The sequence below is a fragment of the Callionymus lyra genome, chromosome 14 (genome assembly GCF_982586985.1).
Source record: "Callionymus lyra chromosome 14, fCalLyr1.hap1.1, whole genome shotgun sequence".
Classification (NCBI taxonomy): domain Eukaryota; kingdom Metazoa; phylum Chordata; class Actinopteri; order Syngnathiformes; family Callionymidae; genus Callionymus; species Callionymus lyra.
The window spans coordinates 13234464-13261056 of record NC_141831.1 but is presented as its reverse complement, the minus strand read 5'-3'; the positions used below and the strand labels follow the sequence as shown (position 1 = coordinate 13261056).

Genomic DNA, 26593 nt, shown 5'->3' with positions numbered 1-26593 from the left:
CAAATCTTGATTTAACAGTTTATTTCTTTAGTTTAGTTAGTCAGTTTATTAACAGATCCACATGTATATCTGTGTTAATTGGTATTAATTACAAACCTTTCTTCCCCCTCAACATTTCAAGAAAAATAAGTCCACTCTTAACTGAATGGTAAACACACATTTCCACACTGTGGGACTAATAAAGGATTTTCATACAGTATTTTATCTCTTATATTATCTTATCTTAAATATTCAACTATTTTTCTATAGTTTTTGATTGAAATTAAAAACAATCTTGATATCAAACTGAAGATTCAATTCAAGCCGTTTTGTAATAAAATACAATAAACCTATAACAAAGTCAAATAAATCCACTTTTTTATCTTCTTAAAAATCCTAGGAATACTGTAATAAATATTACGGATATATTTAAAAGGAAAGGTAGATGTTTTTCTTTGTTCAAATTTAAAAAAGATGAAAATCAGCCCAAGCGTATTAGATATTTTGTCATCATTATGTTTGACCACCAAAAACCAGCCATATGTGAATTCAGTTTTAATGAATTATATAGGTAACATTTGATACTTATTTAGAGAAATACTGGACAGATATTACCAACTTAAAACAAATTGTAATTACTTGTTCAATCATATTCACATTGTAATTCTACAGATGAGGAAGCAATGCTTTTTTACATCTTTCTATGTATTAATGAAATGTTTATTTCCCATTTACTTGGATTCCAGGGGTGATTTAGAATAACTACTGTTTTCAAATAGGTTCTAATTTTCGTCAAAGAACATTTCCGTACGTTTTGTTGTGATCTCCGAATACATTTGTCGCTCAACCGGCTGCTCAAGAGTCGTCTGATTCTCTCCGCAAGGATCTGTATGTGTGGTACGTATCTCCGTCTCCCTCCCTGACTTATCGTCCCCGGAGAGCTGCAGCATTAATAACTGTAAGTGGATAATGCCTGAGCTGAAATTCCGATCAAGGTTTAATAAGAACGTGATTCAGTTGTCCACTGGCGGCAGAAGGCCTGGTGCATGTGGATTAATCCAGTGTTTGAGTGCATTACTGCGGGTACATCCAAAGGTCTGCAGCCACCGTCTGACCTCTCGCTATTATTCGGAATCTGATGTGCAACCTTGCAACGTACACTTAAGGGATTACAGACAACAATGTTTTGAAAACAGGATTGTGTAGAAAAAGGTGTGTAGCTCTTGAGTGGATATGTGTCCTGTCGATGATAAAATACACAACACAACCATTTTCAAATTTAAATAAAATAACTTTATTATATTTCAGGGACATTTTTTATTAGAAAATCACATGATAAAATATATTTTTTAAATGTCAGAGTGAAGCTAAATATTGATGTTAATGCCTAAATACTTTTCAGTAAAACTATATAACGATAAAGACACAAGATAACACTTGTTATGATATCATTGTTCACTTTATTACCATCAGCCTGTGGCTCTTCATAGGTCAGGTATCTTGTTGACGTCGGTTTTATTTTTTTTTAAAACTGAAAACTACAAAGAATCGTTTTAAAGAGAAAACAGCCTAAGCATTTTGGTGAGATGAATTTCAATGCACTTAGATTTTTTTTTTTGCTAGTCATTCTAGTCATTATTCTGGAGATGATCTCGACATTGAACCCAATTATTTTTTACCAATTGCTGTAGTGTTACATTCAATTAATCTTGAATTGCAAATCACACTCACGATTGAACCTGACATAAAAGCATAAAAAACCCCAATATAAACTGAACATATGTGCAGAATAAAGTGGTTCATGTTGTCAATCAGAGGTTTTTTAAACGGGTATTTATTATTCCTATTTTGATGCGTTGTCGTTTCGTAACAGAATAGACAATAAGTACTCCCATTATTCAACTCCTCGAACATGACCCTCCTCTGAAAAAAGGTTGAGAAAAGGTACAAGGTAGCATTAGCCTGTTGCATTTCATAGATCTAGAGACACTCGTTTATGCTACCCTGGGGCCTCATGAACCATGGGGTCGTACGCACAAAATAGGCGCGGACATGTCCACGTCAAAGTCCATATGTAACAATAAGGATTTGAAAAACGTAAAGGTATCATGAGCCTATTTTTATCAAACTGAAGCTGCAGAATGAAAGCAGCTAAAGCCGGTTTTCATGTGATTGGAGTGATCTCGTTGAAAACACACTTATATAAATACACCGTCACATTTGTAATTTGTAAACAAAATGCTTATATATTATAAATGTAATAAGTATTTGGGCGTTTGTTGCGAAGTTGCATCACACATTCACATGAAGCTCAGACGATCAGACCATCTTCACAACATCCTCACTACTCAGTGCTTTAAGTTACTGATTTACAGTTTTATTCTTGTTAAACTCCATTTTAAGACGTTTCAAATAAGCCCCTCATCGTCTCTATAAATAAAGTGTTCGCATTAATAACCCTATATGTTAAAATATAAACATTTACAATGGAGCTCGTCTGCACTAATTTAAATTGAAGTATGTGATCCATGTCAGAAATGTTTAAATGAACGAATAAAAACTGTTTATCCAGTTAAAATTAATGTTTTCATTTGTTTATTCTGATCGTGGAACGAAGAATCACAGACTCTGGTTCATTAAAATATGATTCAAATATGTAAATAAGTGCGTTGAAAAGGGACAAACAAGATTAATTCTACGTTGATTGGGATGAACAAAGGAAAAGTGCTTGTACTTGTGTGCACGCGCAGATTCATACATCCCACTATTTTTGTACGTGCCCCCATTTTCTGGATTTCAGTGAACAACGTAGAAAATCCACAAACTTCTTTGTTCATGAGGCCCTTGCTCATTAGCAAAAATTTGTAAAACTCCATATCAGACCACCTTTTTGAAGATAAAACTGGTAGAGAGCTTTTTGGTATTTCGATGCACCTAAAAATTCATATTTTTTTTCCAATAAAGCTAGTTAATTTTTGCTAGGATTTATCTAGAGGTCCTGATCTTGAAAATGATGAACCCAAATAATTCTGCCAATTGGCGTAATGATACATTTAATAATTTACTTGAATCTTTGGTGGTTTCCATTCAAATTAATCATAAAAACTAAAGATACAGTATGTACAGAATATGATAGTTGTTTTTTTGTTTTTTAATCAGAGGATTCTCAAACAGGTATTTACATTCTTAATCGTTAGTTGTGTATTTCATAATGGAATACCCATTAAGAATTCCCGATTTACAACTTATGAAACATGTTTTTTTAACGCTAGTGTTGGTGCGATATACAAGAAGACACCTCCATCAGCACGTGTTCTAATACAAACAGACGGGCGGATCTTGTAACACTGAATAACAAAGCAGCCTGTCACACTGCAAATATGTAAAAATAGTCTCTGCTAAAAGTCACGTGGAAGTTCGAAAGAATTATTAATGTTTTTTTTCCCCCGTATGATGCAACATTTAATAGCCGACGACAATGCGTGAAACCTGAATTCATGTTGCGAGGATGTATGTTTTTTTTTTGCAAGTCTGGAGTCATTTAACATGCTATCTGCTCATTTCCATTAGCTGTGAATGCTCAGGAAGCAAACCTGATGGTGCCATCTAATCCTCTTACGACTAATGCGCGGAGAGTACTTTGAGCATCCGACGATTCATTTTTTATGTTGCCGAACGCAACGATATCGATGAGTGTCCTTTTTTTTGTTTTGTTTTTGTCGTTGCCTCCGATCTCTTTTGACCGACCCCCAGCCCAACGTCTCCTTCCTCTTCCTGCCCCCCCCCTCCTCCATTCATTCAAGCAGATGGTGTCCCTCTATAGAGCATTGACACCAGATGTTCAGTTCCAGTGTGGACTCAGAGACCAGCTGGGCTGAGTGTTCCAGGAGTTCTGTTAATGTAAAGTACTCTGTGTGTGTTGTTGTTTACTCTGGTTCAGTGGCATGTGACAGTCGGAGGGAAGGCTCGGTGGGTGAGGTTTTTCTTTTTTTTTTTTCCAACGTGCCACCACGAGTCGACTCTAGTCATGCAGTGCTCAACGGCACAACCCACCAAGATTTTTTTAAAGTAAAGCGCCACCCATCCAGAATAAACCCTCTCGTCTCTACATCCAGTACACATCTCGAGATCTGGCAGGATGCGTTTCTCTTCTCGTCGCAGTCAAAGCGTCGCTCACATCCCCCGTCCTCTGTCACGTATAATTATGCATTCTCTGCTATAAGGTAGTCAAGAGGATAGAGATCACCGGCTTATCACTAATTCATACACACTACTCAAACAAAGAGTTGGAAGTGCACATTTCCAGGGCTGGAATTCATTTTCTAGCACAGTTTTTCAGGAGAGTGGCGCTTCTACAGTATGATGTAACAATGATGGGGTTATCAACTATTATTACATCTGAAAAGGATGTAAGTAAGTAAGTAAGTAAGTAAGTAATATTTATTTATATAGCGCTTTTCCAGACCAGGGTCACAAAGCGCTTTAACAATCAAAACAATACTCAAAAAAGTATATACTTTAAAGATCAAGATAATACTGAGAACAACACAGGAGTTCCAGAAAATCAAGGAAAAGCCTGAACAAATAGAAACGTCTTGATTTATGTATGTTTGTATGATTTGTATGATTTTATGATCTTGATGTATGTTTGTGTTTATCTACCGTCAAAGTTAATCGAAAAGTTTTGAAGGATTTTAATGTTTATATATTCATCGCATCTACGTGCTAAACATGCAAAAAAACTTATCCAATATATGTTTTTTTTTGCTATTCGTCCAACTTTGCTTTAAAACACTAAGTAGATCAATAAGAACCAAATGATTAAATCACTGTCCTTTTTTTTATTTGGCCTTTTTGTGAGTATTTTGTAATTTGTTACTTAAATACATGATTTGAAAATATTTTTTATAAAAGAAAAACATTGTAGCGAAATGAATGCAATGAAATAATGATAGTTTACTCGATTTTTCCCTTTATTATTATTTTTTTTATTCTTCTTTCCATTGGCTTGATGGCCACTTACAACAGTTAAATAATTTATTTTGGCCATTGAAGAATTTTAATTGCCCACGCTTGGTTTAGAAATTAACTTGTTTAGCATCTATGCACTAATTGTGGTATGAGCTACAACTTATTTGTTATTATTATTCGTTCAACTTTGCTTTAAAATTCTAAGGAAACACACAAAGAAAACAAAAAATATTTATTTCTGTCTGAAAGGTGTTTTATTTTAAGAAAAGCAGAACAATATTTCTCCAAAGTTACATTATCCCGTGGCTCTTAATTGTAAAAGTCGCTTGTTTCTATCAGTTTTAAATGAAGAAAAAAAACTGTCAACTAGCAAAATTGTGTAAATTATTGAATTGAATAATCTCTTATTGAAGAGAAACCAGCAAAGAACTCTTATAAATTTTCTTAGATGTATTTTTATGCCCTTGGCGATTGTTGTTTTGAGCTGTTTTCATTAATTTATGAACTGCCATGATAACTTAAAGTACGAAAAGGTTGGACGAACAAAGGTGTAACAACTGATCAATGTGTAATTGAATTTAATAGATATTTGTTGCTGGTTTTCCATGGAAATCAATCAAATAAACATAATAAAATGGTTCACGTTTGTCAAAAAGGTATTTACAGTTTTTTCAGTTGTGTTTCCATTTGCTAATGGAACACCCACTAGAGCAATATTTACTTATTAATTTGACAGGAATATTTTCCTCCATTAAGAAATGGAGGAAGATAATAAATTGGGTTTTTTTTTAAACTCCGATAAATCCTCGGTTAATGAAGTTGTACAACACGCTTCGCTCCGTCATTCTCTTAATCTGCTCTGAAACAATTCATTATTATACATCATTCTGCTGATCAATTAAAAGATAAGGTAACAAACATGTTTGACGAGGATTTCTCCCCAGACTTGGTCAGTAACTGAACATATTTCTTTTTCGCAGTGAAAGAGAGCGCGGTCGGCGGCGGAGGAGCTTCGATCATAATACATGCAGACGCCCACACCTTAGTGGTCGCCTGCTTATGTGAGCTGATTAAGTTTAGCTCGCAGGCATAGAAAGATCAGTGGCAGGTCGTCTCGGCTGCGGAGGTGGATGAGCTTTCGTCGAGATCTTTAACTCTTCTCCAAGAGAAGATTCTGCCACTCGAGGGATAAGTAGTGAAGGGACACAGCGCTCATTTACAATCGGTGTGACACTGGAATTAGGATTATGTCCATCAATGTCGGGGAAAGATATAAAATATGAGGATTTTTCACCCTTAGCAACCAACGTTCTACCTGCTTTCGCGAGTCTTGCACACCTGACAAGTTTTCCCTGCAATTGATTTACTTTGTTATGAAATAGAAGAGATTGTCTAGAACCATATTCCAAGGGGCCACATTTTAAAGAAGCACTGTTGTTAGTGGGACACAATTGACACAAAAAATGTATCAATATAAATCAATAAATCAATATATTTGAATAAAATCGAATATGAAAAAGGGAATTACTGGATATTAAAAAGAAAATGTAAGTGAATAAATTATTAAAAGTGTGGCTTTGACAATATAAAATGAGTTATTCGTATTCTATTTATTTTAAGGTAGCTAAATATTAGGTTAAGTACTTCATATTTGATTGATAGGGTTAATCAATAATATAGCGCGGTTCAATCTGAAAGAAAATAAAAGGAGAAAAATGGGCAAAACGAAAACCCTATAAAAATCTAGTTTGATTAAGATTTGACAAGGAATAAAGCATTAAGAAATACTAAGTGATAACTTCAATTACGCACCAGGACTCTTAAATGGAGTTTCTATTTAAATAGTTAAGTTAAAATGGTTACATTAAATTTTTTTGGAGCAGTTTATATTTGTGTCTAAACAAGAAGGAGCTGTCTTGCATGCAGTTAATACAAAACTCTGCAGAGTGAATTATGAGCTGCTCTAGTAGAAGAACTCACATTTCCCCGATCCTTAAATCTCTTCAATGGCTGCCAGTTTCTTTCAGGATCCATTTTTAAATTCTGGTTCTTACTTTGAGATCTATTCATGGTCAGACTGCTCCTTACATCAGTGATCTGATCCATCCTTACTCCACTTTTACAAATAATAATGACTTACTCACTATTAGTATCTGATTAAATAGGTTTATTCAATGATAGAGCGGAACTTTAATACGAAAAATATAAAAGGACAACAAGAGAGAAAACTAAGCCCTAAAGAAATAAGTTAGATATAAAAAAGCAACACATTAAAAAAGTCCAGAAAACAATTTAAATTAAACACATAATTCGAGCTAGCTGTCCCTTTTAAATATTACATTTTATAGTTTCAATCTGTACAATATAGGGGCAGTTTCCGGACTCTTAAATATAGTTTCTGTTTAGGTAGGTAATATCTGACTGAATTGGGTTATTCTATGATAAAACGTCCCTTTAATACGGAGGAAAATAACAAAGAGAAAAAGGGGGAAATTAGCCTCCCAAAAATTTGTTAGATTTACATTTGATCATTTGAACTAATTGATCATTTAAATTAAGACAAATGTTTTTTCGAATTTTACATTTTCAATCTTACTTTGAATCTGGACTCTTACGTTTTTTTCTATTTGAGGTGTTAAAATCTGATTAAATAAGGTTATTCTATTATAGTAACTAAATTCAGAAAAAGCCCAAAAATGAACATTTTAATTATTAACATAATTTATATTAGCTGTAATTTTTAAAATGTTATAGTTTCAATCTTACTTTATTAGGGCCAATAAATAGAGACTAAGTGCTGCACTTTGTCTTTTATCTTAACCGACTCAAATGGAAGATATTTCCCGTTTATTATTTATTATTTTTATTTAATAAGTTTTTATTTACTTATTCATGGATCTACTTCCACAGGAGGCTTTTATGGATGTTTCATTCCGAAGCAGTGCATTATTGACTTCAGGTGCGTCTCTATATGTGTGTTCCGCAAACACTGGTCATAATTCACTGAGGGATCCTCTAGTTGGTTTGTTGTTCCGCCGTCTCATCAATTACATTCCCAGAGTGAAAACGCCCGACTGGTTTTCGGTTTCCTCGGCTGCAGGAGTTAATGGTCCCTCCTTTTTTTACCCCAACGCCTCCTCCCCCCCGCCGGTAATTGCCGCAACTTAACAATAATAAGTCGAGTCTTTGTAGAGGCGCAGTGGCACTATATTAAACTCCATTAATTGGTCTTTTTTTTCTTTTTTTTCACTCCCTTCTTTCATCCAATTTTTCAGCTTACTTTCTAGATTTTAATACATCATTATTAAAACACTACAGGACATTATAATGGGTTGAAAAATCGCTTCACTTAGTTTCATACTTTAACAAGTATCTGGCAGAGTTTGTTTTCTTTGGACTGTATTTTATAAATTCTTATATCAGGCTTACTTTTCTTTCTATTTTTTTCCATAATTGCCTTTAATATAATTAAGTTACCCTTACACTTCCTTTGTTTAAAGGATATTTTTCACAGTTTTTTTTTAATCCACACCCAGCCCGAGCCCCGATACCAACGAATGTTCGAAGCTATGGTCTACAACAGATCTAAAAAGGTGCATTTACTCAAAGAAAAAGGTAGCATATAGACAATAACAAACATGGGGATGCAGATTCTCACCGAACTAGTAATATAACCCGACGCCCGTGTTAGGCAACATACAGAAGGTAATTTGCGGCGGAATCAATACATTACAAATCACAGACATGGGGCATTCGCACAGGATTAAATCTCCAAAATTCTTACAAATAGCCTTTTGTCCACAGGTACTATTTATCCTTAATCTGGCTTTTGATTCAAATTTGATTCATTTTTTGTTGTCAAATGTTTGTTGTGATTTCATTGTGAATTTGTACCATTTTTATGTTGTGTATTATTTTCATCTTAACTATTTAGTCAAATCTATAAAACAATTAACATTTGATGTGAATAACTTTATCCCTTAACAATCTAATTGTAGATGGAGTCCCTTACTCAAAATTAAAGAGAGGGTTGCAAAATATTACCGTATGGGTCGCAAGTTTGATCCCTTTTTTCATAAATGGTGTAAAAAGAGTACTATACCGCGATATACTGTAGTGTGTCATTGCCCCTGTAATGTGATACGTATCATATCACCAGATTCTTTCGACTAAACCCTTAGATTTTTTTAATACATTTTTACTTTTCAATCCCCATGTTTATAAAGCGACAAACTCATGGCTGAGTCTCCATATTGAGAGGACTGAGGACGAGAGGATACAGTCGACTCCAGCATCTTTTAAAGCTGATGTTTGGACATATTTTGATTTTAAAACAAATGAAAGCAGTTACGACTTTGTCAAGAGTCATGTGGTCTGTAAATTCTGCAACACCAGAGTCAAGTACTCTGACAATACTACAAGTATACTTTGTTCTCCTACAGTACTAAACTGCGATATAGTGTGTCGTTGCTCCTGTATCATGTACGTATCGTATCGCCAGATTCTTGCGACTAAACCATCAGACTTTTTTATACATTTTTCTTTTTCAATCCCTAAATTGGTAAAGCGACAAACTCATGACTGACTCTCCATATTCAGATGACTGAGGACAAGAGGATACAGTCAACTCCAGAATCTTTTAAAGAAGATGTTTGGACATGTGGTCTGTAAATTCTGCAAAACCAGAGTCAAGTACTACTACAATACTACAAGTATACATCGTTGTCCTACAGTACTAAACTGCCATATAGTGTATTGTTATACATATCGTCATATACTTGCGACTACACCATACTATTTTTTTTTTTATAAATTTTTACTGTTCAATGCCCACGTTTATAAAGCGACAAACTCATGACTAGAGTCTCCATATCCAGAAGATTAAGACAGGATCGTCAGTATCCGTGAGTCTTTCACCTCCGGAATATGGCTCGGCATTCCCATCCCCGCCTCCCTTCCGTCAATCATCCGCCGCATTTCTTACACTCACGACCTTTTCCTTTTACCAAAAAAGCGGCACCGACGTTGCCTCGCCTCTCCCTCCTCACTTCTTCACGTGTCCACATACAATCAGGTCTGGCACGCTGCGAACGCATGCAGTTCCGAAGGGGGTTAGTCGGCGACGTGTCAGCAAGCGTGGAAGTAAATCAGACTGCAGAGTCAGCCGCTCACCTCAGTCATTTTTGCTTTGATTTAGAGGGTTGTTAGATCGCCTGTGGGAATACAAGTGATGATTTGTGGTGGGCAGCGTCAAAGGAAAACAGTCAGAGAACTCTGATAGAGAGTATGAACTGAGAGAATTTGATTTTTAATAAGAGTTTTATATCAAGATTCTACTCAGACCACCCAATAAAAGCCATAGTTTTCGATGTATTTTCCATTTTTATTTAAGATTTTCACACTCAATATCACAAAGGGAAACGGCTTCTGTGCCCCTGGGTTTGTTTACGGTACCGCCTGGATTCATTTTTGTTTTGTCTTGACCCAATATTCTCAGCCTGCCATGTCCAATACGGGAATCAGAGCTGCCTTTGGCCCACTTGGCAGTCTGGTGGCTCTCGCTCATTCGTCCCCCCAGCCTGTGGGAGCATACATGTTTTCTGGACCAGGATTAAAAGACCTAATGCTAACAGCTGTGATGAGATTAGCCATTTCACTGTATTTTGCTCCAAATATCCAAATAAAAAAGATGGAAAATTGGACGGGTTATAACTATTTTGGTGCAGAAATAAATTGTTAATAACCATTTGAAGTAGTTTAGAGGATTTCACAACAAACAAAATATATTTTCATAATTTTTTTCGTCCACTTATTCCCTGATGAAAGAAAAAAAAGATAAAATCGCACTCAATTCACACTTGAAGAATAAAAATCTATAAAAATATGTTGCTGGATATACCTAGATGGGGTCAAAATACAGTAATTACAATAAAATAAAGGCAGTAAAAGACATTCGTAAAGAACTAATGTTAAAAAAGTGATTTAGTAATTCAATAATATCACGTTATACAACTGAAACCCGACCAAATATACTAGATCGAGATTATTTTGTAGTTGTTCAACTTTTAAAAGAAATTCACTTTTTTCTTTTTAATGTTTAAACATTTTAACCAATTTACCGTACATTGAAACAGGATTAGACACAAAACAGTATGGATTTATAGAAACTAGCTAATTCTAGAATTAAATGTAAAAGTTTGCTCCAAAATCCACTTTTTTGTCACAGCGTCAATATATTTATTCATATTTTATTTTTTAATAAAAAAAAAAACTTGACGTCAGAAAAAAATGTAGATTATTGAAAGTACATTTTTTATTAAGTGATTAATTCTTTCCATGACATCGGGGGAAAGTAAATACTAGATCACATGCGTCAAAAGTTTTGTCTTTTATAAGTTTTGTATGTGTTTATTGTATTTATTTGATCATTTTTACATGTATTTATGGGTGTTTGTTTGGATGGATGTGTTATTACTGCTGTGTTATCTCCTGAAGATCAATAAAGTATCTATCAGGTTATCCAGCTCAAAATGTCTCCTCATTAAAACACAAGTTTCAATTCACAAGATTTAGGCTGATAGCCTGGAATCTTCCACTAAAAACCAACTTAAAATATAGACTTATTTTAATGTCAAGGCTTCAATTCAAGATGGACATTACAGTCGAGCAGTCTGTAGGTATTTGTGTCTTTTTGGACGAAGGTGAAGACAACTGAGCTCCAGTCACTACATTAAAATAAACAATCATTTTTCCTTATAACTCTTAAAATAAACAGATTACTCTGAAAATAATCCCAATTTTCACTTTAAGGGAGACAGATTATTATCGTCCACCATTATACAAACACTTCCTAAAAGATTAAACTGATGTTTAATAAGAAAACAAAGGGGAAATTATGATTGATTGAGCCTCCAACTATGTTACCTTTGTGTTATCTAAGGGTCAAAGTGACCCAGTGGACTGAAAAAAATAATGTGTTTGCAGTATCCCCTGTGTGAGCTCTTGGTCAAGATGACTCTGCATAAGCATTTTGGAAGCCCGGGAGGTCGTTCACCTTGACCTCAGAGACAACACAAGGGATACCACCAACACATTTGTTTTCGGGCCCTCGGGTCACCTTGACCCTGAGATAATACAAGGGTTAAAGTCAATATCGTAAACAGACTCATACTTCCTGGTTAATGTACATTTAATTGGAGAAATAGTTGTGGACTGGCCCTTTAAAAGTTGCAAAAATATCAAAATATTTAGATGTTAAACTATAGCGTTTCATCCAAGGGCGCTACATTAGACGTGGTCGTCGTAAGGATGGAAGATGATTTTCCCTCTGATCGAGGCGACCGACGCTGTCGCGTAGATAATCCTCGCTGTCGAAGGAGTTAATTAACGCGACGGAGGATCCGAGCGCAGACGACGAAGAGCAGCAAGACGGTGAACTTGAAATCCTGGACGGCACGTCATGTATGAAATGAAAAGGCAATCTTCTCAACTCGAGGGTGTGTTTGTGCATAAATGATGGATCATTCGCTTGTGTTTGCACTCACACCTCCGTCATTAAGTTTGTAAATATTGAGCGTGAGAGTCGATCCTTTTCTCGCCCGGTGAAGACTGATCGCGGGAAGATTGGTGGGATTTTTCTCCACACTCGCTGAAGAGGAACGTCACATGTATCGGCCTCTGAAAGATGGGATGGTTTGATCAACGCTGACGGAGCACGATCAAGGGAAGGTATAGCAGGGTATGGGGACAGATGCTCTCTTGCAGGATTGTGTACTGGGTGGGCATCGGGGAGTGGAAGTGGGGGCTGTGCTTGCATGTGATTAACAGAGATTTGGGGTGAATAATCTTCTAAGCTGCTCAGTTGTGGTGGTGGTGGTTGGTGGGGGCTGGGAGTAGCAAAAAGGGGCGGAGCCTCTCTACCTGGATCTCCGGTTTATTGTTGACAAAAGAATAACTATTTAGAAAAATGTAATTCCCATCCGTTTTTTTGTGGTTATATTGAAACAAAGATTTTATTTCTCCATTTTTCCTGCACCCGTTAATAAATTTGTTAAATAGATTCGCTTGAATCCAAGTCACAGCAACAATTTTTGCGTCAAGTAAAGAACAAAGAAAAACATATTTAAAGTAAAACATGATATTCAATCACTTTATTTGAACAGTGTGCAATTCAATTTCCTCAGGGGCCACATTATTCATTATGACTATTACAGGGGACCTTCAAGCCAATAGAAAGAAGGTTATTATGCCATGATATTTTATAATAAACATAAATAAGGTACACGTTATTATATACTCTATAAAATATAAAATGTCATGATAAAAGTAATGTTTGTTTTCACAACTATTTATTCAACTTACTTTAATTATTTTGAGGGAAAAGAAATACTGATGAAAAGACGAAAAAGAAGAAAAAGGGTAACCCTAAAACAAAAACTTTTAACCTCTTGAGGGCCAAAAAAATACAGTCAAAGTGCCACATGTGGCCCCCGGTCTGTTTTATGTGGTTAGGAAATGCTAATTTACAATAGAAAATAATCTTGAAAACCTAAAAAGTTAAACACTTTTTATTAATAGTTAGCCGACTGGTTGACGCTACAACCTCACAAAAAGAAGGTTGTTTACATTTTTATTTCAAAGTGTCTCTTAACAGTCTCTTCACAAAGTAAAATAAATGATTTAAAATAGAATAAAGAATTAAATAATAATATATTCTAGGAAATATTCTATAAATAATCGATATTAAATAATAATGTATTCAAATATGTCTTCAAGTTACTGAAATTTGTTTGAGGACAAATAAGTAAAAATAGAATTGTCTATAATAGAATATAATAGTAACACCAATAGTGACCAAATAGTAACTATTTTGAGGAAAAATAAATACTTATAAAGGACAGATAACAAATATTAAACTATAAATAAGATGTTCTATAAATAATAGAAAGGAAATTACCTTTTAATAATTAATTTTAAATAAAGTGCAAAAATATAATAAATTCGTTTTTTTTACAGATATAGAAATTGGTAATCAATTTCACTCTGACCTTATGAGGGCCACATAAATAGAGTCAAGGGACCCTTGGGCCACACTTAAGGGCCTGAAAATTAATGATTTTTTTTTTTTTCATTAACAATAATTTTCAATTTGAGATTTTTTTCTTTTTCCATATGTAAAAGATGTAATGACTTTGCTATTACTCATCTGTGTTTAACAGTATATGTTGAATGAAAGCTGATGAGTCTGAGACCCCCTGACGACCCCCCCCCGGGGGTGCCATGAACCCTGTGTAGGACACTCAAACTTGGGCATTTCAGTTCATCGAGTCATTTATAGATCAAAGGTCAAATCAGCACGATCAAAGGAGCGAGGCGTGACACACATTATCAGTTAATGCGCCGCCGTGACATTACCATATTAATTACTTTCCTTTTGTGTTGAATGCCATTGGTGGGGGGGGGGGGGGGGGGGGGGAGGTTAGGTTATAGCGGCGACATCGCCTCAGAGCTGTGAGCGTTTTCTCAAACGCCTTCGTCAAATCCATACATACCATCCAAACGCGCACATATTGTGAGGCCGTCTGCACACGCAGAGCAGCTTATATGTTGACAGTGGTGGTAAACACTGTCTCTGTTGACCAGCTGCTGATTTTCTCCAGTTCCGTCTCCGTACAACGATCCTATCTGTAGGGAAATATGATGCATATTTATGCTCTGAAGATTCTTCGGCAGCGTCGGGCAAAGGTTTAAAAAAAAAAAAAGACAAATTTCACAATCAAACTGTCAAAAGGATGTTGTTTTATTTCACACTACAGAAGTTTGATGGTTCTACTCTGGGGTCTGTCGACTTTTTTATTTGCTCCTGACATCCTGTGCATTTTTTTTTTGACATAATAGAAGTACAATAAAGTCAGTCTCAGCATTCTGTTTTAACTGTTCTACGAATGAATTCCCTTATATCATATCATTATAACAACAGAATTCCTTAATACTCTCGAGGGGTGACTTACCAAGATCTCTGTTTGCTCACACTAAATAGCTCATGCATTTTTTAAATTCTGCACCACATTTTAGGAATAATTTACCAGGAGTGTTTGTGTGATCCATTTCAAGTGGTTGATGGAGATTCTGTATGTAGTTTGATCATTAGAATCTGTTTATTTACAGATTTTTTAAATTGATTTTCTTGTAGTGTTTTATTGTAATTATTTATGTTTTAGTTATATGATCTTTGTGACAACTGCTGTTTTTTGCAAGTGCTCTATAAATAAATTGGAGTTGCATTGAGTTTGAGGCTTGTATCAAATATATCCACATACCAAGTATATCAAAGTAAAATCTGTCAGAGTCTTTCCCTCAACGGTCTTTGGCCTTATTATTATTTTGGTCAACTGCTCTCTCCGCCTCAGGCCATAATAAGGGTCTTGTGACAGGAGTAAAATAAATACCGGTCCAATACAATATAATCATCAGTGTGACATATAAAAACTAGACTAAATTCACAAATTTACAAATTATAAATTTCATCTTAATGCTTCTTTATTTACACTGACTAATTATCAAACAGATGAACAATAGAAATAATGATTAAAATAATATTAGTAATAGAAACATTGTTGAAAATCTCAAGACATCATTTGTTAGACTACAAAAAATACACTTTTATATCTGACTTTGAGAAACTCGGGTCACTAACAACTAATTTCTGACTTTTATTATTCTTCAGTTTTTGCCTTAAAAAAATTACTATGGGTGTAAAAAACATCACGATACACATTACAGTATCAATGTTTAAAAGTACTGTATCAAATATATTTAATTTAGAAATGGTTTGGTATTTTTATTTACAATCAACATAAAAATATTAATAGCATTTTCTGTGTTGAATTTAAACATCTGTTGCTAGATGGCAGCAAACATTACATCCTCCACAAAAGAAGCAATCGATTCCCGCAAGATGCCTACTGAGGATGAGAGGATACAGTTGACTCCAGTAGCTTTTAAAGCCAATGATTGGACTTATTTGGTTTTAAAAACAAAATGAAAGCAGTTACGACTTCATCAAGATTCATGTGGTCTGTAAATTCTGCAACACCAGAGTCAAGTACTCGACAATACTACAAATATATACTTGTTACTACAGTATCGCAATATCATACTATCATCCCTGTATTGTGATACAATATTGACCACAGGTTTTCTTTTCTCCACTGATTAAGTCATTTATATGTTTTTTTCATTTTAAAAGAAATAATCCATATTGAAGAGCAAGCAAACCAAAAAAGCAGGAAGCATATTCCCTGATAGTAATGAATTGTTCAACCAGAATAACATTTTAAAGAAGTTATTTTTAGGAAAAACAAGTGCTTGTTAAGCGTTTTAGTGATCTAACGACAATAAAGCACAGCCGTGTACATAATTGCATTTCAAGGAGAATGTAAGAAAGTACTCTCTCTCCCAGGGTGAGAGCTGCTTTAGTGAAACAAAGCGGATAAAAACGCTAAATTCACAACCCTTTTTCTCATCTTCCCAGCTCATGTGGAGCATTTCAACAAATTTGCTCCGAGGGTCTGTGATATCTGTGGTTTCCGTCAAAAGCATAATTTGATCGCTTCACTTTTACATTTGCTTTTCCCGCCACAGCATTTAGACTACACAGGAAATGTGCCTGTCCAGTTGCTTCAGGGCTCAAATCAATGGTCGCATGTTTGCAGCAGGGCCATTGGAAGAAGCTACCAAGGTCACTAAAAGGTGACTGTTGTATGGTGGTGGAGTGATGGAAATAAACAACAGAATATTTAGATATGATATTTCATGATTAGTCACAGTGGGCAAAGTTCCTTTTACAGCCGTGATAACAAAGACATAACATAAAAATAATTCAATTAATTGTTTGTGTTGTAGGAACAAATAAATAACTGAGCAGATTTGTGGATATTTGTTATTTTTTAAATACTCATTAGTTTTCACCAGCTTTTAACAGGGATCACAAAAAATCTGATCTTGCAAAAAAATATAATCCAAAAACAATAACCCCCAATAAAACCATTAAAGAAATGTTTCTTTTATTCTCGTAAACAGGTTTGCAGATGACATAGTGAACTACTTCAGTCTCTAAGTGTAGACAGAATCCACGTAAAGGTATTTTATTTATATTCGCTGCTCTCACCTATAATGTTTGATGGTGAACAAAATGCAGATTAAAAACAAAACAAAAAAAACGGCAGTTTGTTGCCTTTAAACAAACATTTTTTTTCATTCTCATAACCAGATTGGCAGATGACATAGTAAACTACTTCAGTCTCTAATTGTAGATAGAATCCACGTAAAGGTATTTTATCCATATTTCCTTCTCTCACCTGTACAAAATGCAGTTTAGAACTTTAAACTACAAACCTGTTGTATTATTTGAAGTTAATGTAGTAGAACAAAAAAACAAGGGAGTGGTTAAAAACGTTATATGATTTCATGCCTTTGTTCAATTTTTCATCCAATTTTCGTCTTGGGTAGAATAATTTTAGATCTAGCGCACAGTTTTGTTTTTTTTTAACTTGTGAAATCAAAGCTTGGGACGGAAATGTATTTTTACCATTTACAAGTCCAGTGGAATAAGCCAAGAAATTATGGGAAGCGGGCCAAGCTACACGGAAGTCTGAGGTTTGGAGGATTCTACTTCTGTGAAGAAATAGATGGAGACAGGGGTGATTAATTATAGATGTGGAAATGTGGTCTGGGGGAACGCTGTTACAGTAACTAGAGGCATGGCAAATGAGGGAGGAGAGACGCGGGGACGAGTGGAAGGAGGATAGTACGGCGTCCTCAACTTCAATTTCCATTACGTGACAAGAACCTGAGGTTAATTAAACATGACAATGCAAGGCGTTATTGTTAAGCATTCGTGGTGGTTTACTGGCTCCATGTTTAAAGGAGCCCCCAGTAACCCCCCTCCCCCAACCTCCAAGTGTAGATTCACATAATTCATGGGACGATGTGTGGATGGAACGCTGCCAATGGTTGCCTTGTATTTTAGCGACAAAGCTTTATGACAGAAATACTCAACATTTCACAATTAGTTATCGTAAGAAGTAATTTAATCTACAAATTGTGTTGCCAGGGACAACACACGTTTGACACTTTTGGAACTTGACACAAATGATGCTAAAACCAGTCTGGTTTTCACATGCATGAGGCTTCATACGGAAGAGGATTAGGGCCAGTCAAAAGAAAAGGATCTCGAATTTCTCCCTTGAGGGGTTTTAGCTCAAAGTAAATATTGACTTTGAAGTCAGAAATCTGAATTCTGATCAAAAATGATCACATTAATCTTATTCTTACTTAAAATCTGAGTTTACATTGAGTTTAAACCCTTCACGTTGTTTTCAGAGTTCTGACTTAAAGAGTCACAATAATGAAATTAAAGTTAAACCTTCTGAATTCCGACATCAAAGAATATAATTTACTTTGAGCTAAAATCCCTCAAGGGAGAAATCTGAGATCCTTTTCTTTCGACTGGCCCTAATCCTCTTCCGTATGAAGCATCATCCTTGTGAAAAACCAGACCAGTTTTAGCATCATTTGTGTCAAGTTTCAAACGTGTGTTGTACCAGAAGAAACCTTTTTGTGACGTTGGGTCCTGTAGTTAAAATACTTTATGGGTATTTTATGGATATGTTTTTTGGGTGTTTTTTAAGTGAATCTTCAAATTAAGAATTGGAGGGTAAATTCCTAACACAATTGAAAATACTTATGAAACAAAAACATTTTATAAATTGAATTTTCTTTTTAAGTGAGAATTTAGAGACTTAAGTGAGTCTTAAACAGTGTAAGAATCCTTTATTAGAGTAGTTTTGACTTGAAATTCAGAATTCAAGAAGTCCAAATTCCAACTTCAATCTTATTCTTATTCTCTCTTATAGTCAGAATATAAAGTTGGTGAAGAAAACTTGCTTAAATCTTGTAAATCCGACCTTAAAATTGACAATAACGAGATCAAAGTGAGAGTTCTGAATTCTGTCAGAATCTACGTTGAGCTAAAAAATCTTGTGAAATGAGTTAAATGTGTGGTTTCTGTCTTCAAAGATTAGATTTTGAGATTAGAAAGAAAACGCTGACATCATTTTTAAATGATCATTAAGGTGAGAGTTTAAAAGCCAAATTCAAACCGAGAAGTTTGAATTTAAAGTCAGAAATCTGTCAAATTCTGTGATTGTTTTTTTTTAAACAGGCCGTAATCATCTTCAATATCTTAATATATAACTATAAAATTACATATTAAACCTAAGGAAATATATACCAGCCGTCTCTCTCTTCATCCCAAAATGTCACTCAAACCTGGTAATGGTTAGATCCCGGTGTCTTTCTCCTCAAACTGCCTTGTCCATTAAAGATGTTTTTCTACCTGGAAGGATTTTCAGGACACACAGTTCTGCCTTTGGAAGTAGACCTTGATTGTAATTCTGCTGCTGATGTGAGGGCAGAATTATAATAGGTAATGTAGGACTGAGCTGTGCTTGTATCGCCTCTGGGGACTTCGTGTAAACGCTCCTCATCTCCCTGCTGATCGTAGTCCTGACTGATTGCTGATGACTTTTTCAGGGCACGGGGATGTTAAGTTGTTTATTTATTTATTCAAAATGTATAAAAAAAAAAGAAAGAAAAAAATAGCCAACCGTGCAAATAACCAACTCATCACTCTTCGCACGGTTATCTGTGGGTCGGCAGATTTCCCCCTTGCGTCCCTTGAACTAGGACGATGTGTTGTGGTCATCAGCAATGTCAGTGATATACGACCAGGGCAGCTGTTTTTTTTCTTCTTCTTCTTTGTGTTTGTTTGTGGTTGTCATTGTGCGTTTTGGCGCTCGTGACAGATGCGGGACATCCTTGACTGTGGTGGAGAAAGTGACACATCGCTACAGGCTATCTTGTTCAAAACTAATCTTCAACAACTTCTGAGTCACAATGCGAGATCCCTCTGTCATATCCAATCACTTGGCTTGTTGTTTATCTCTCCTTGACTCGACTTATTCAACCTCTAGGAGACATTGGGCTCTTTTTTTTTTTAACATCCCAGTACCTGACATCCGCCAGTTTCTGCTCAGAAGAAGAGAAGTATTTGTTTAGAAGAAGGGTATTTGGTAAAGCTGATGTGTCGTGAGCTTTGTCGGCATGCAGCACATCACTTCCTTATTGCCTTTGTTATTCCCAAATGGAAATCCAACCATCTGTTATATGCGGCGACTAGCGAGTTGTCTTCATCTTTCCTCTCCACTCATATATAATTCTGTTTCTTTCTCGCCACTGCCGCCTTGCCTGAGCAGAATAACAGTTGTCCTCGGGGTTGGGGTAGGAGAGGTGTGTGCGATAATGTATTCCATGGCTAGACCACCACCCACCACCCACCAACACACATTTGTCAGCACACACGCGAGCTCTTGGGCAAGCATTAACACATTTAGGCATATGTTTTCGGAATTAATTTCCTTGTGGTTTTTCACCATCTGTCAGCTCATAAGGTGTTTACAAGTATTTTCATTATGAAGAGAACAAAATCCCTTCGTAAAAAAAAGTTGCCCAGGTGTAGCTTGGTATGGTTACCAGAGACATGCAGCTTTAAAAAGGGAGGTACGCACTTTTGTCGTCTTTTTTTGAGGAGATTTGTTGAATCTTTGTTAAGAAAAATGAGATAAGTTGAATTTAATAGCTTAAGCGTTTGCATTGGTATGTTTCTTTTCTTTCCATTTTCAACTAAATGCGAACACAGTCATCAGTGAGCAGAGAAGCAGATGGAGTGCATGAATGCTCCTCCCCTGATGCAACACTAATAGACTTAGGGACTCATTAATTCCTTGTGCTATTAGATTGTATTATTCTGAATTTTGGGGGCAGGAGTGGAGTGAAAGGATGATGTTATTCTATGTTAGTGTTTGAATCCCTTTTCCTTTGTGTCATTTCCTTTGATTCATGTTCTTTATTTTGATGTTCTATATACTCACACATTGTTGTTTTGTCTATCTATCTATCTATCTATACTCTCAATAAGATTTTTTTTTATACTTTTCTTTGTATATGGGTCAACTGTGTTTTAAGGTAATACCATTGTGAAGACAACAGGTTTTTACAAAAGATCATCATTTCAAACTTGGATGCCGAGAGATGGAGCAATATTTCTAAAACATCCAGAACATATATTTCTCAAACACATAAAAAAAAAAATATATATATATATATATATGAGAATACTAATTCCACAACCCTTTTTTTTGGACCAATTTAATGTTGTAAATATTTTCTCGGACCGACCGAAAATGAAGATGCAAATACATTCAACATTTACTGCATGAAAAATACAGCCCTGGGATTCTTTCTATGCAACAAGATTGTTCCTTTATATTATATATATTTTTTTCTTTTTTGTCCTAGTTTAAGGTTTTTTTTTTTTTTTTAGCAACTTGTCTAATATTCACAGCTTCGAGATAAGGACTCTGTACACAGAGCTCAGGTGTTTCCTGTCTGTGTAGCATGTTAGCCTCCTACAAACAATCCTAAAATATATACTTGTTTGATTTTATTCCGAAGAGTATCTCATAACAAGACTTGAATACAATGGGTCATTACACAGAAGCAGTATGGAGGTATTTGGATGTTTTTAAGTGTGTTTTATTGGACGTAAAAAAAAGTTAGCACCAGTCGCGACGACGATACCAACATACATTTCTTGTTATAACTCCCAAATAACACAGATTACCCCTTAAATAAGACCAACCCTTAATCGACATGAGGGTATAGTGAGAGAGTATAAAATGAGTGAAGTTTCAATTTTGGGTGAACTATCCCTTTAACGCCATATCAGAGAAAATCTGAAACAAATAAAATAATTAAACCCATTTCAGACGGTCATAATCAATACAATAAGAGCACATTTTCTACGTATTTATTTCTATGTTGGCTGTGTACATGTTTATATATATTCACTGCATTAAAAGGGAAATGTATTATAGAAATGCTTTAGCCTGTGCTTGAGTAGAATTATCTTAAGTTTAATAACTAAATGAAGGATGCATTCCATACATCGAACAACAGGTATGAAAGCATGTAAGATTACGTGGCCTCCTTATCTTTCAGGGTCTCAGCGAATGTCAGCTTGGCTTTGCTCCAGCTCTCAGATCTCCTCGGGGATAAGAACCAGATGGATGGTAGTAATGTTAAAATGCTGGATTCTCCTATAAAAGCTCGAGAATAAACGCAATCAAGCTTTCAAAGTCTCAAGGACAGTTTAAGTCGTCTTAACTGAAGCTTCCACTTACAGAACGTCCTTGCACGACCTTCACGTTCCTGATGAGACGCAGCAAAACAAAACACAAATTAACAAAAAAAAAAAATGGATCTTAAGAGTTTTAGGCCATAAAAGAAATATTTGTGACAGCACATTAAGACAGATTAAAAAGCATATGCAAGACATATACGATAATTATATATTTTCCTTTTGTTTGGAGAGAAATCCACCTCTGCATATGTTTTAGCACCTTTTGTGCAACAAAATGCAGCCTCTTTAAAAACCACTCTCCATCTCATTTAATAAATTAAACTGCAGAATGTCTACTGAATGGCTTGTTTGAATAATTGTGCGCTACTCAATCAGACAACATGAGGCAGCGAGGCATGCTCACCCCCACCACCACCACCCACTCCCTCTCCTTCCCTTGCAATCGGAAATAATTACCAGCCGACAACAACACTACACATGGGTGATGGCTCCACAGGGGATTCCAAATTTGAGATCAATAGCCCGAAACACTGCAACGCGACAGTCTGCGTTCACGCACACAATTCATAGGTTTTTTTATTTGTCGAGAATAATGAGGTGTATTGTGAGAAGAAAGTGTACTTAAGGAGCATAACAACGAGTGAATTCAGCCCAAATACTACAAAGTTGTATTCTTTGACAAAAAATATCCAAAGTGAGGTTGATAATATAGTGGTCTTTCCCTATGATGTTTTTAAATATAGCCCAGTAAAACACATATTATATTTTGAATTTGGGATTTGGAAAGTAATAATCATAGGTAATCATTTTTTTGTTTTCCTTTGAAATCGAGACAGGAATGGTTTATATTATTAGGTAAAATATCGATTGTTATCATTTTGTTTAATAGAAATTCATATAAATAATTCACAATATAGATTCTAATTGCACTCAAACTTGTATTTTTTTGTACTGGATTCAATTTTCACTTTAAAATTAAAAGTGAAGACATACAATAAGGTTGGCTGATTTATAAGCAAATAAAAAAAAGGTTTAATATCATGAAGCATTATCAGATCTGGTAGTAACAAAACAGACAGAGTTGGAAAGCTGAAGATTGACGAACATTGTATTTTTGTTAATATAAATGTTTCGTTTTTACATTTGCATGTTAAAGGATCAAATGCGTTCGAGATCTTTTTGATTGGGGTTTGTAGAAATTCATAAAATCATTTAATAATAGTTCTAATAACACTCATATTTATAGAATTGTTTTGGGCTACTAAGAAATCAATATTGCCTAAACAATAACAAGCGATAACCCGCACTAGCCGCCAATCATGAAGCATCGTCACACCAGGAAGTAACTTAACTAACAGAGGCTTTTGAAAATGGTCTTTTTGTCAATATAAATGTTGTAAAAACTGTTGTTAAAGAGGTCCTAAAATAATCTATAATAGGTTTAACTATGACAGGAATGTTGGATATTATTCTGTACAGCAAGTTTAATTTAAAACAAGAACAAAGTACAAACAAAAGAACAACGTGCAAGGAATGACCAAGTGCAAATATAAAGAACATAGATCAAAGAAAAAAATGCAAGAAAAGGATACAAAGATTAACATAGAATACAATACATCATCCTTTCACTCCACTCCTGCCCCCAAATTCAGAATTATACAATATAGTAGCACAAGGAATGAATGCCTCCCTGTGTCTATTAGTGTTGCATGCATGACAAATAAATAGCTATAACCCTAGCCAATCGTGAAGCATCGTCAGACCAAGAAGCAGCTGGACAGACTTAATAACCTGACAAAAAAATAGTATTTTTGTTAATATAAATGTTTCAACTGTTGTAAAAAGTCCATTGAAGTCTCTCTTTGACAGTAATTTTTCATGTTTACAGCTTTTGAGATTTTTTTTTAATTGCGTTTTAGAAAATTTAAATAAATAATTCATCATTTGAATTATGCTGGAAGATGTTCTTTTTTTGTACTGGATTCACTTCTGTATCAATAAACATTCTACTGGTTCCAAAAGCATCTTCGCTGGATCAGGGAAGTCGTGACTGCATGACCGGACTTTCTCCTTCACAAAAAGGGTCACCGAGCGAATAGTACCATGTGACAGCCAGCCGGGCATATGCCTGTGCCAAAACACTGTCTGCTAGCGAGTCTCATTTACTCTAGCGCAGCCTGCCCGTGATTGACGGCTGGGCCAAAGGGCTGTTGGCTCCTTGCTGATTTTCCTTCTCACTAAAGGTGTCCCCTGGGACTTGGAATCCATGCGGCCGCATATCAGCAGAACAGTTTATAGCTGTAATGAGGGAATTGTGGAAGCAAGCCTCTGTAAATATAATTTACTCAGGGGTTTATTTCAACTCAATATACAAAATAAGCAACTTGTAAGACATAATAAACTGTTCATTATTATGCAGAGAGTGTGATTTGGTTAACTAGCTTTGTTTTATTAATTATTCATTCATTTATCTAAACTAAATGGTAATTTCCTCTTTTCCAGCTTCATCATTTTATTCCCATCATCACAAAATGGACCACATAAAGGCACATTTTTAAAAAAGAAAAACATGTCACAAGCGATTAATGCAAAGGCTGCACAATTCTGAGTCGGATCCATGATCTCTATTTTTAACCATATAATTCCAGTAAAGCCGCACAATGCTGTCATCTCTTTGCCTCCTTAAAGCTTTGGAGCCGTTATTCGGGACAGCACTTGTGACAGAACTGGGGAGTGTTTGAGGCTATCTTTTAACTTTAATTTATACACGATGACCGTTCTCTTGACAGTGTACGACAAAATCTTGACAAACCAGTCGCTTTGAAGAGCGAAAAAATAAAAAATCAAATATAGATGTTTCTTTTGTTCAAAGTAAAATGCGTTAGCTGCAACGGGAATAACTGTCGGTGCAGTGGGACCCCAAAAAAAGCTCTATTATTCCCGATAAATGCAGCATAGTATTCTAGTTGTATGCATAAAAGCATGTAATTATTGTGAATCAAGGAGTTAAAAAAGAGAACCTTTGTTTGCCTCACAAATGAGGGTGTTGTTAACTGAAATTATTTAATTAGCTCATTCAACAGATTTCTGATATAGAATGGGCTTTTGTGAGTATTCAAATTAACCATAAGATCCTCAAAATACCGTTAAAAACTGAAAAATATCAGTTGAAACAGACATCCTTGAAAAAAGCTAGAAATTAAAAATAACACATAACTGGTTTATGGTTTGCATATTTTCATATTTGTGTTGCAGTTAAACTTTCGGCCGCTAGAGAGCAGAAATTATTAAGTCATCCGCGACTTAAGGAACAATGAAATCCTGGAAATTAGGATGAGAGGATACAGTCGGACAAACCACATTTTGGTTTCAAAACAAATGAAAGTGGTTACTACTTCATCAAGAGTCATGTGGTCTGTAAATTCTGCAACACCAGAGTCAAGTACTTGACAATACTAGAAATATATCCTCGTTTTCTATAATGCGGTCATATTGATGCCTCTGTATTGTGATATGTATTGTGTGGCCACACACGCATTAATGAACTCTTTGCTATGAACCAACCATCTTGGGACCACATAAAAGTGACTTGGCGAACCAGATTTGGCCCCCAGGCCTTGAGTTGGACAATAGTGTAATAGGCAATTACTCCCAAGAAATATTCGTTTCGTTATAATTTAACCCACCAATTTATTTGCCTCGTATTCTATGGTTGAACTCAGTGTCAGTGATGTTTATGAAAAACCTTTAGAATTGTAAAAAGAAGTGTCATCTGCATATTGAAACATTTTAGACCTAAAACCTACTATTGAAACTTCTAAGAGTTTTTGCTGCATCTTCCACTAGTTCAAAGTTATTGTCAGTACTGATACATTATTAAAGCAATACTGAAATTAATAAGATTGCATCCTTTTTGTGTTTGTTTCTTAGTGTTGCGAGACGACTTCAGACAAAATCCCCAGGACATCGTGGTGTCGGTTGGGGAAACTGCAATTCTTGAGTGTCAACCTCCCCGTGGGCACCCCGAACCTACAACCTTCTGGAGGAAAGATAAGACTCGACTCGACCTCAAAGACGACAGGATCACGGTGGGTCATCGAGCAGATTCGCTCATCTCACTTCAAGTCAGTCACACCGCGGTGTCTCCCGGAGTGTGTCGACGCACTTATGGAAGTTTGTGTTCTTCAGGTGCGTGGAGGAAAGTTGACCATCACCAACACAAAGAAGAGTGACGTGGGGATTTACGTGTGCGTGGCCGTCAACATGGTTGGCGAAAGGGAAAGTGAGAAAGCTCAGCTCTCTGTCTTTGGTAAGAAACCCTGCACTATTCATGAATTGTGTTACCACAGGGGTCAGAAGCTCTGTCTGAAATAAAAGACT

General features: G+C 35.5%; 1 protein-coding gene across 1 annotated transcript in view; it reads left to right on the top strand.

Moving 5' to 3' along the window:
* The window catches only part of LOC148066058 (roundabout homolog 2-like), a 102999-nt gene that overhangs the window by 30257 nt on the left and 46149 nt on the right, over window positions 1–26593 (top strand). The window contains exons 3-4 of the mRNA XM_087807891.1: window positions 26144–26301; window positions 26402–26522. Coding sequence (XP_087664017.1) covers window positions 26144–26301; window positions 26402–26522 — 279 coding nt within the window. The remainder of the gene's footprint in view (window positions 1–26143; window positions 26302–26401; window positions 26523–26593) is intronic.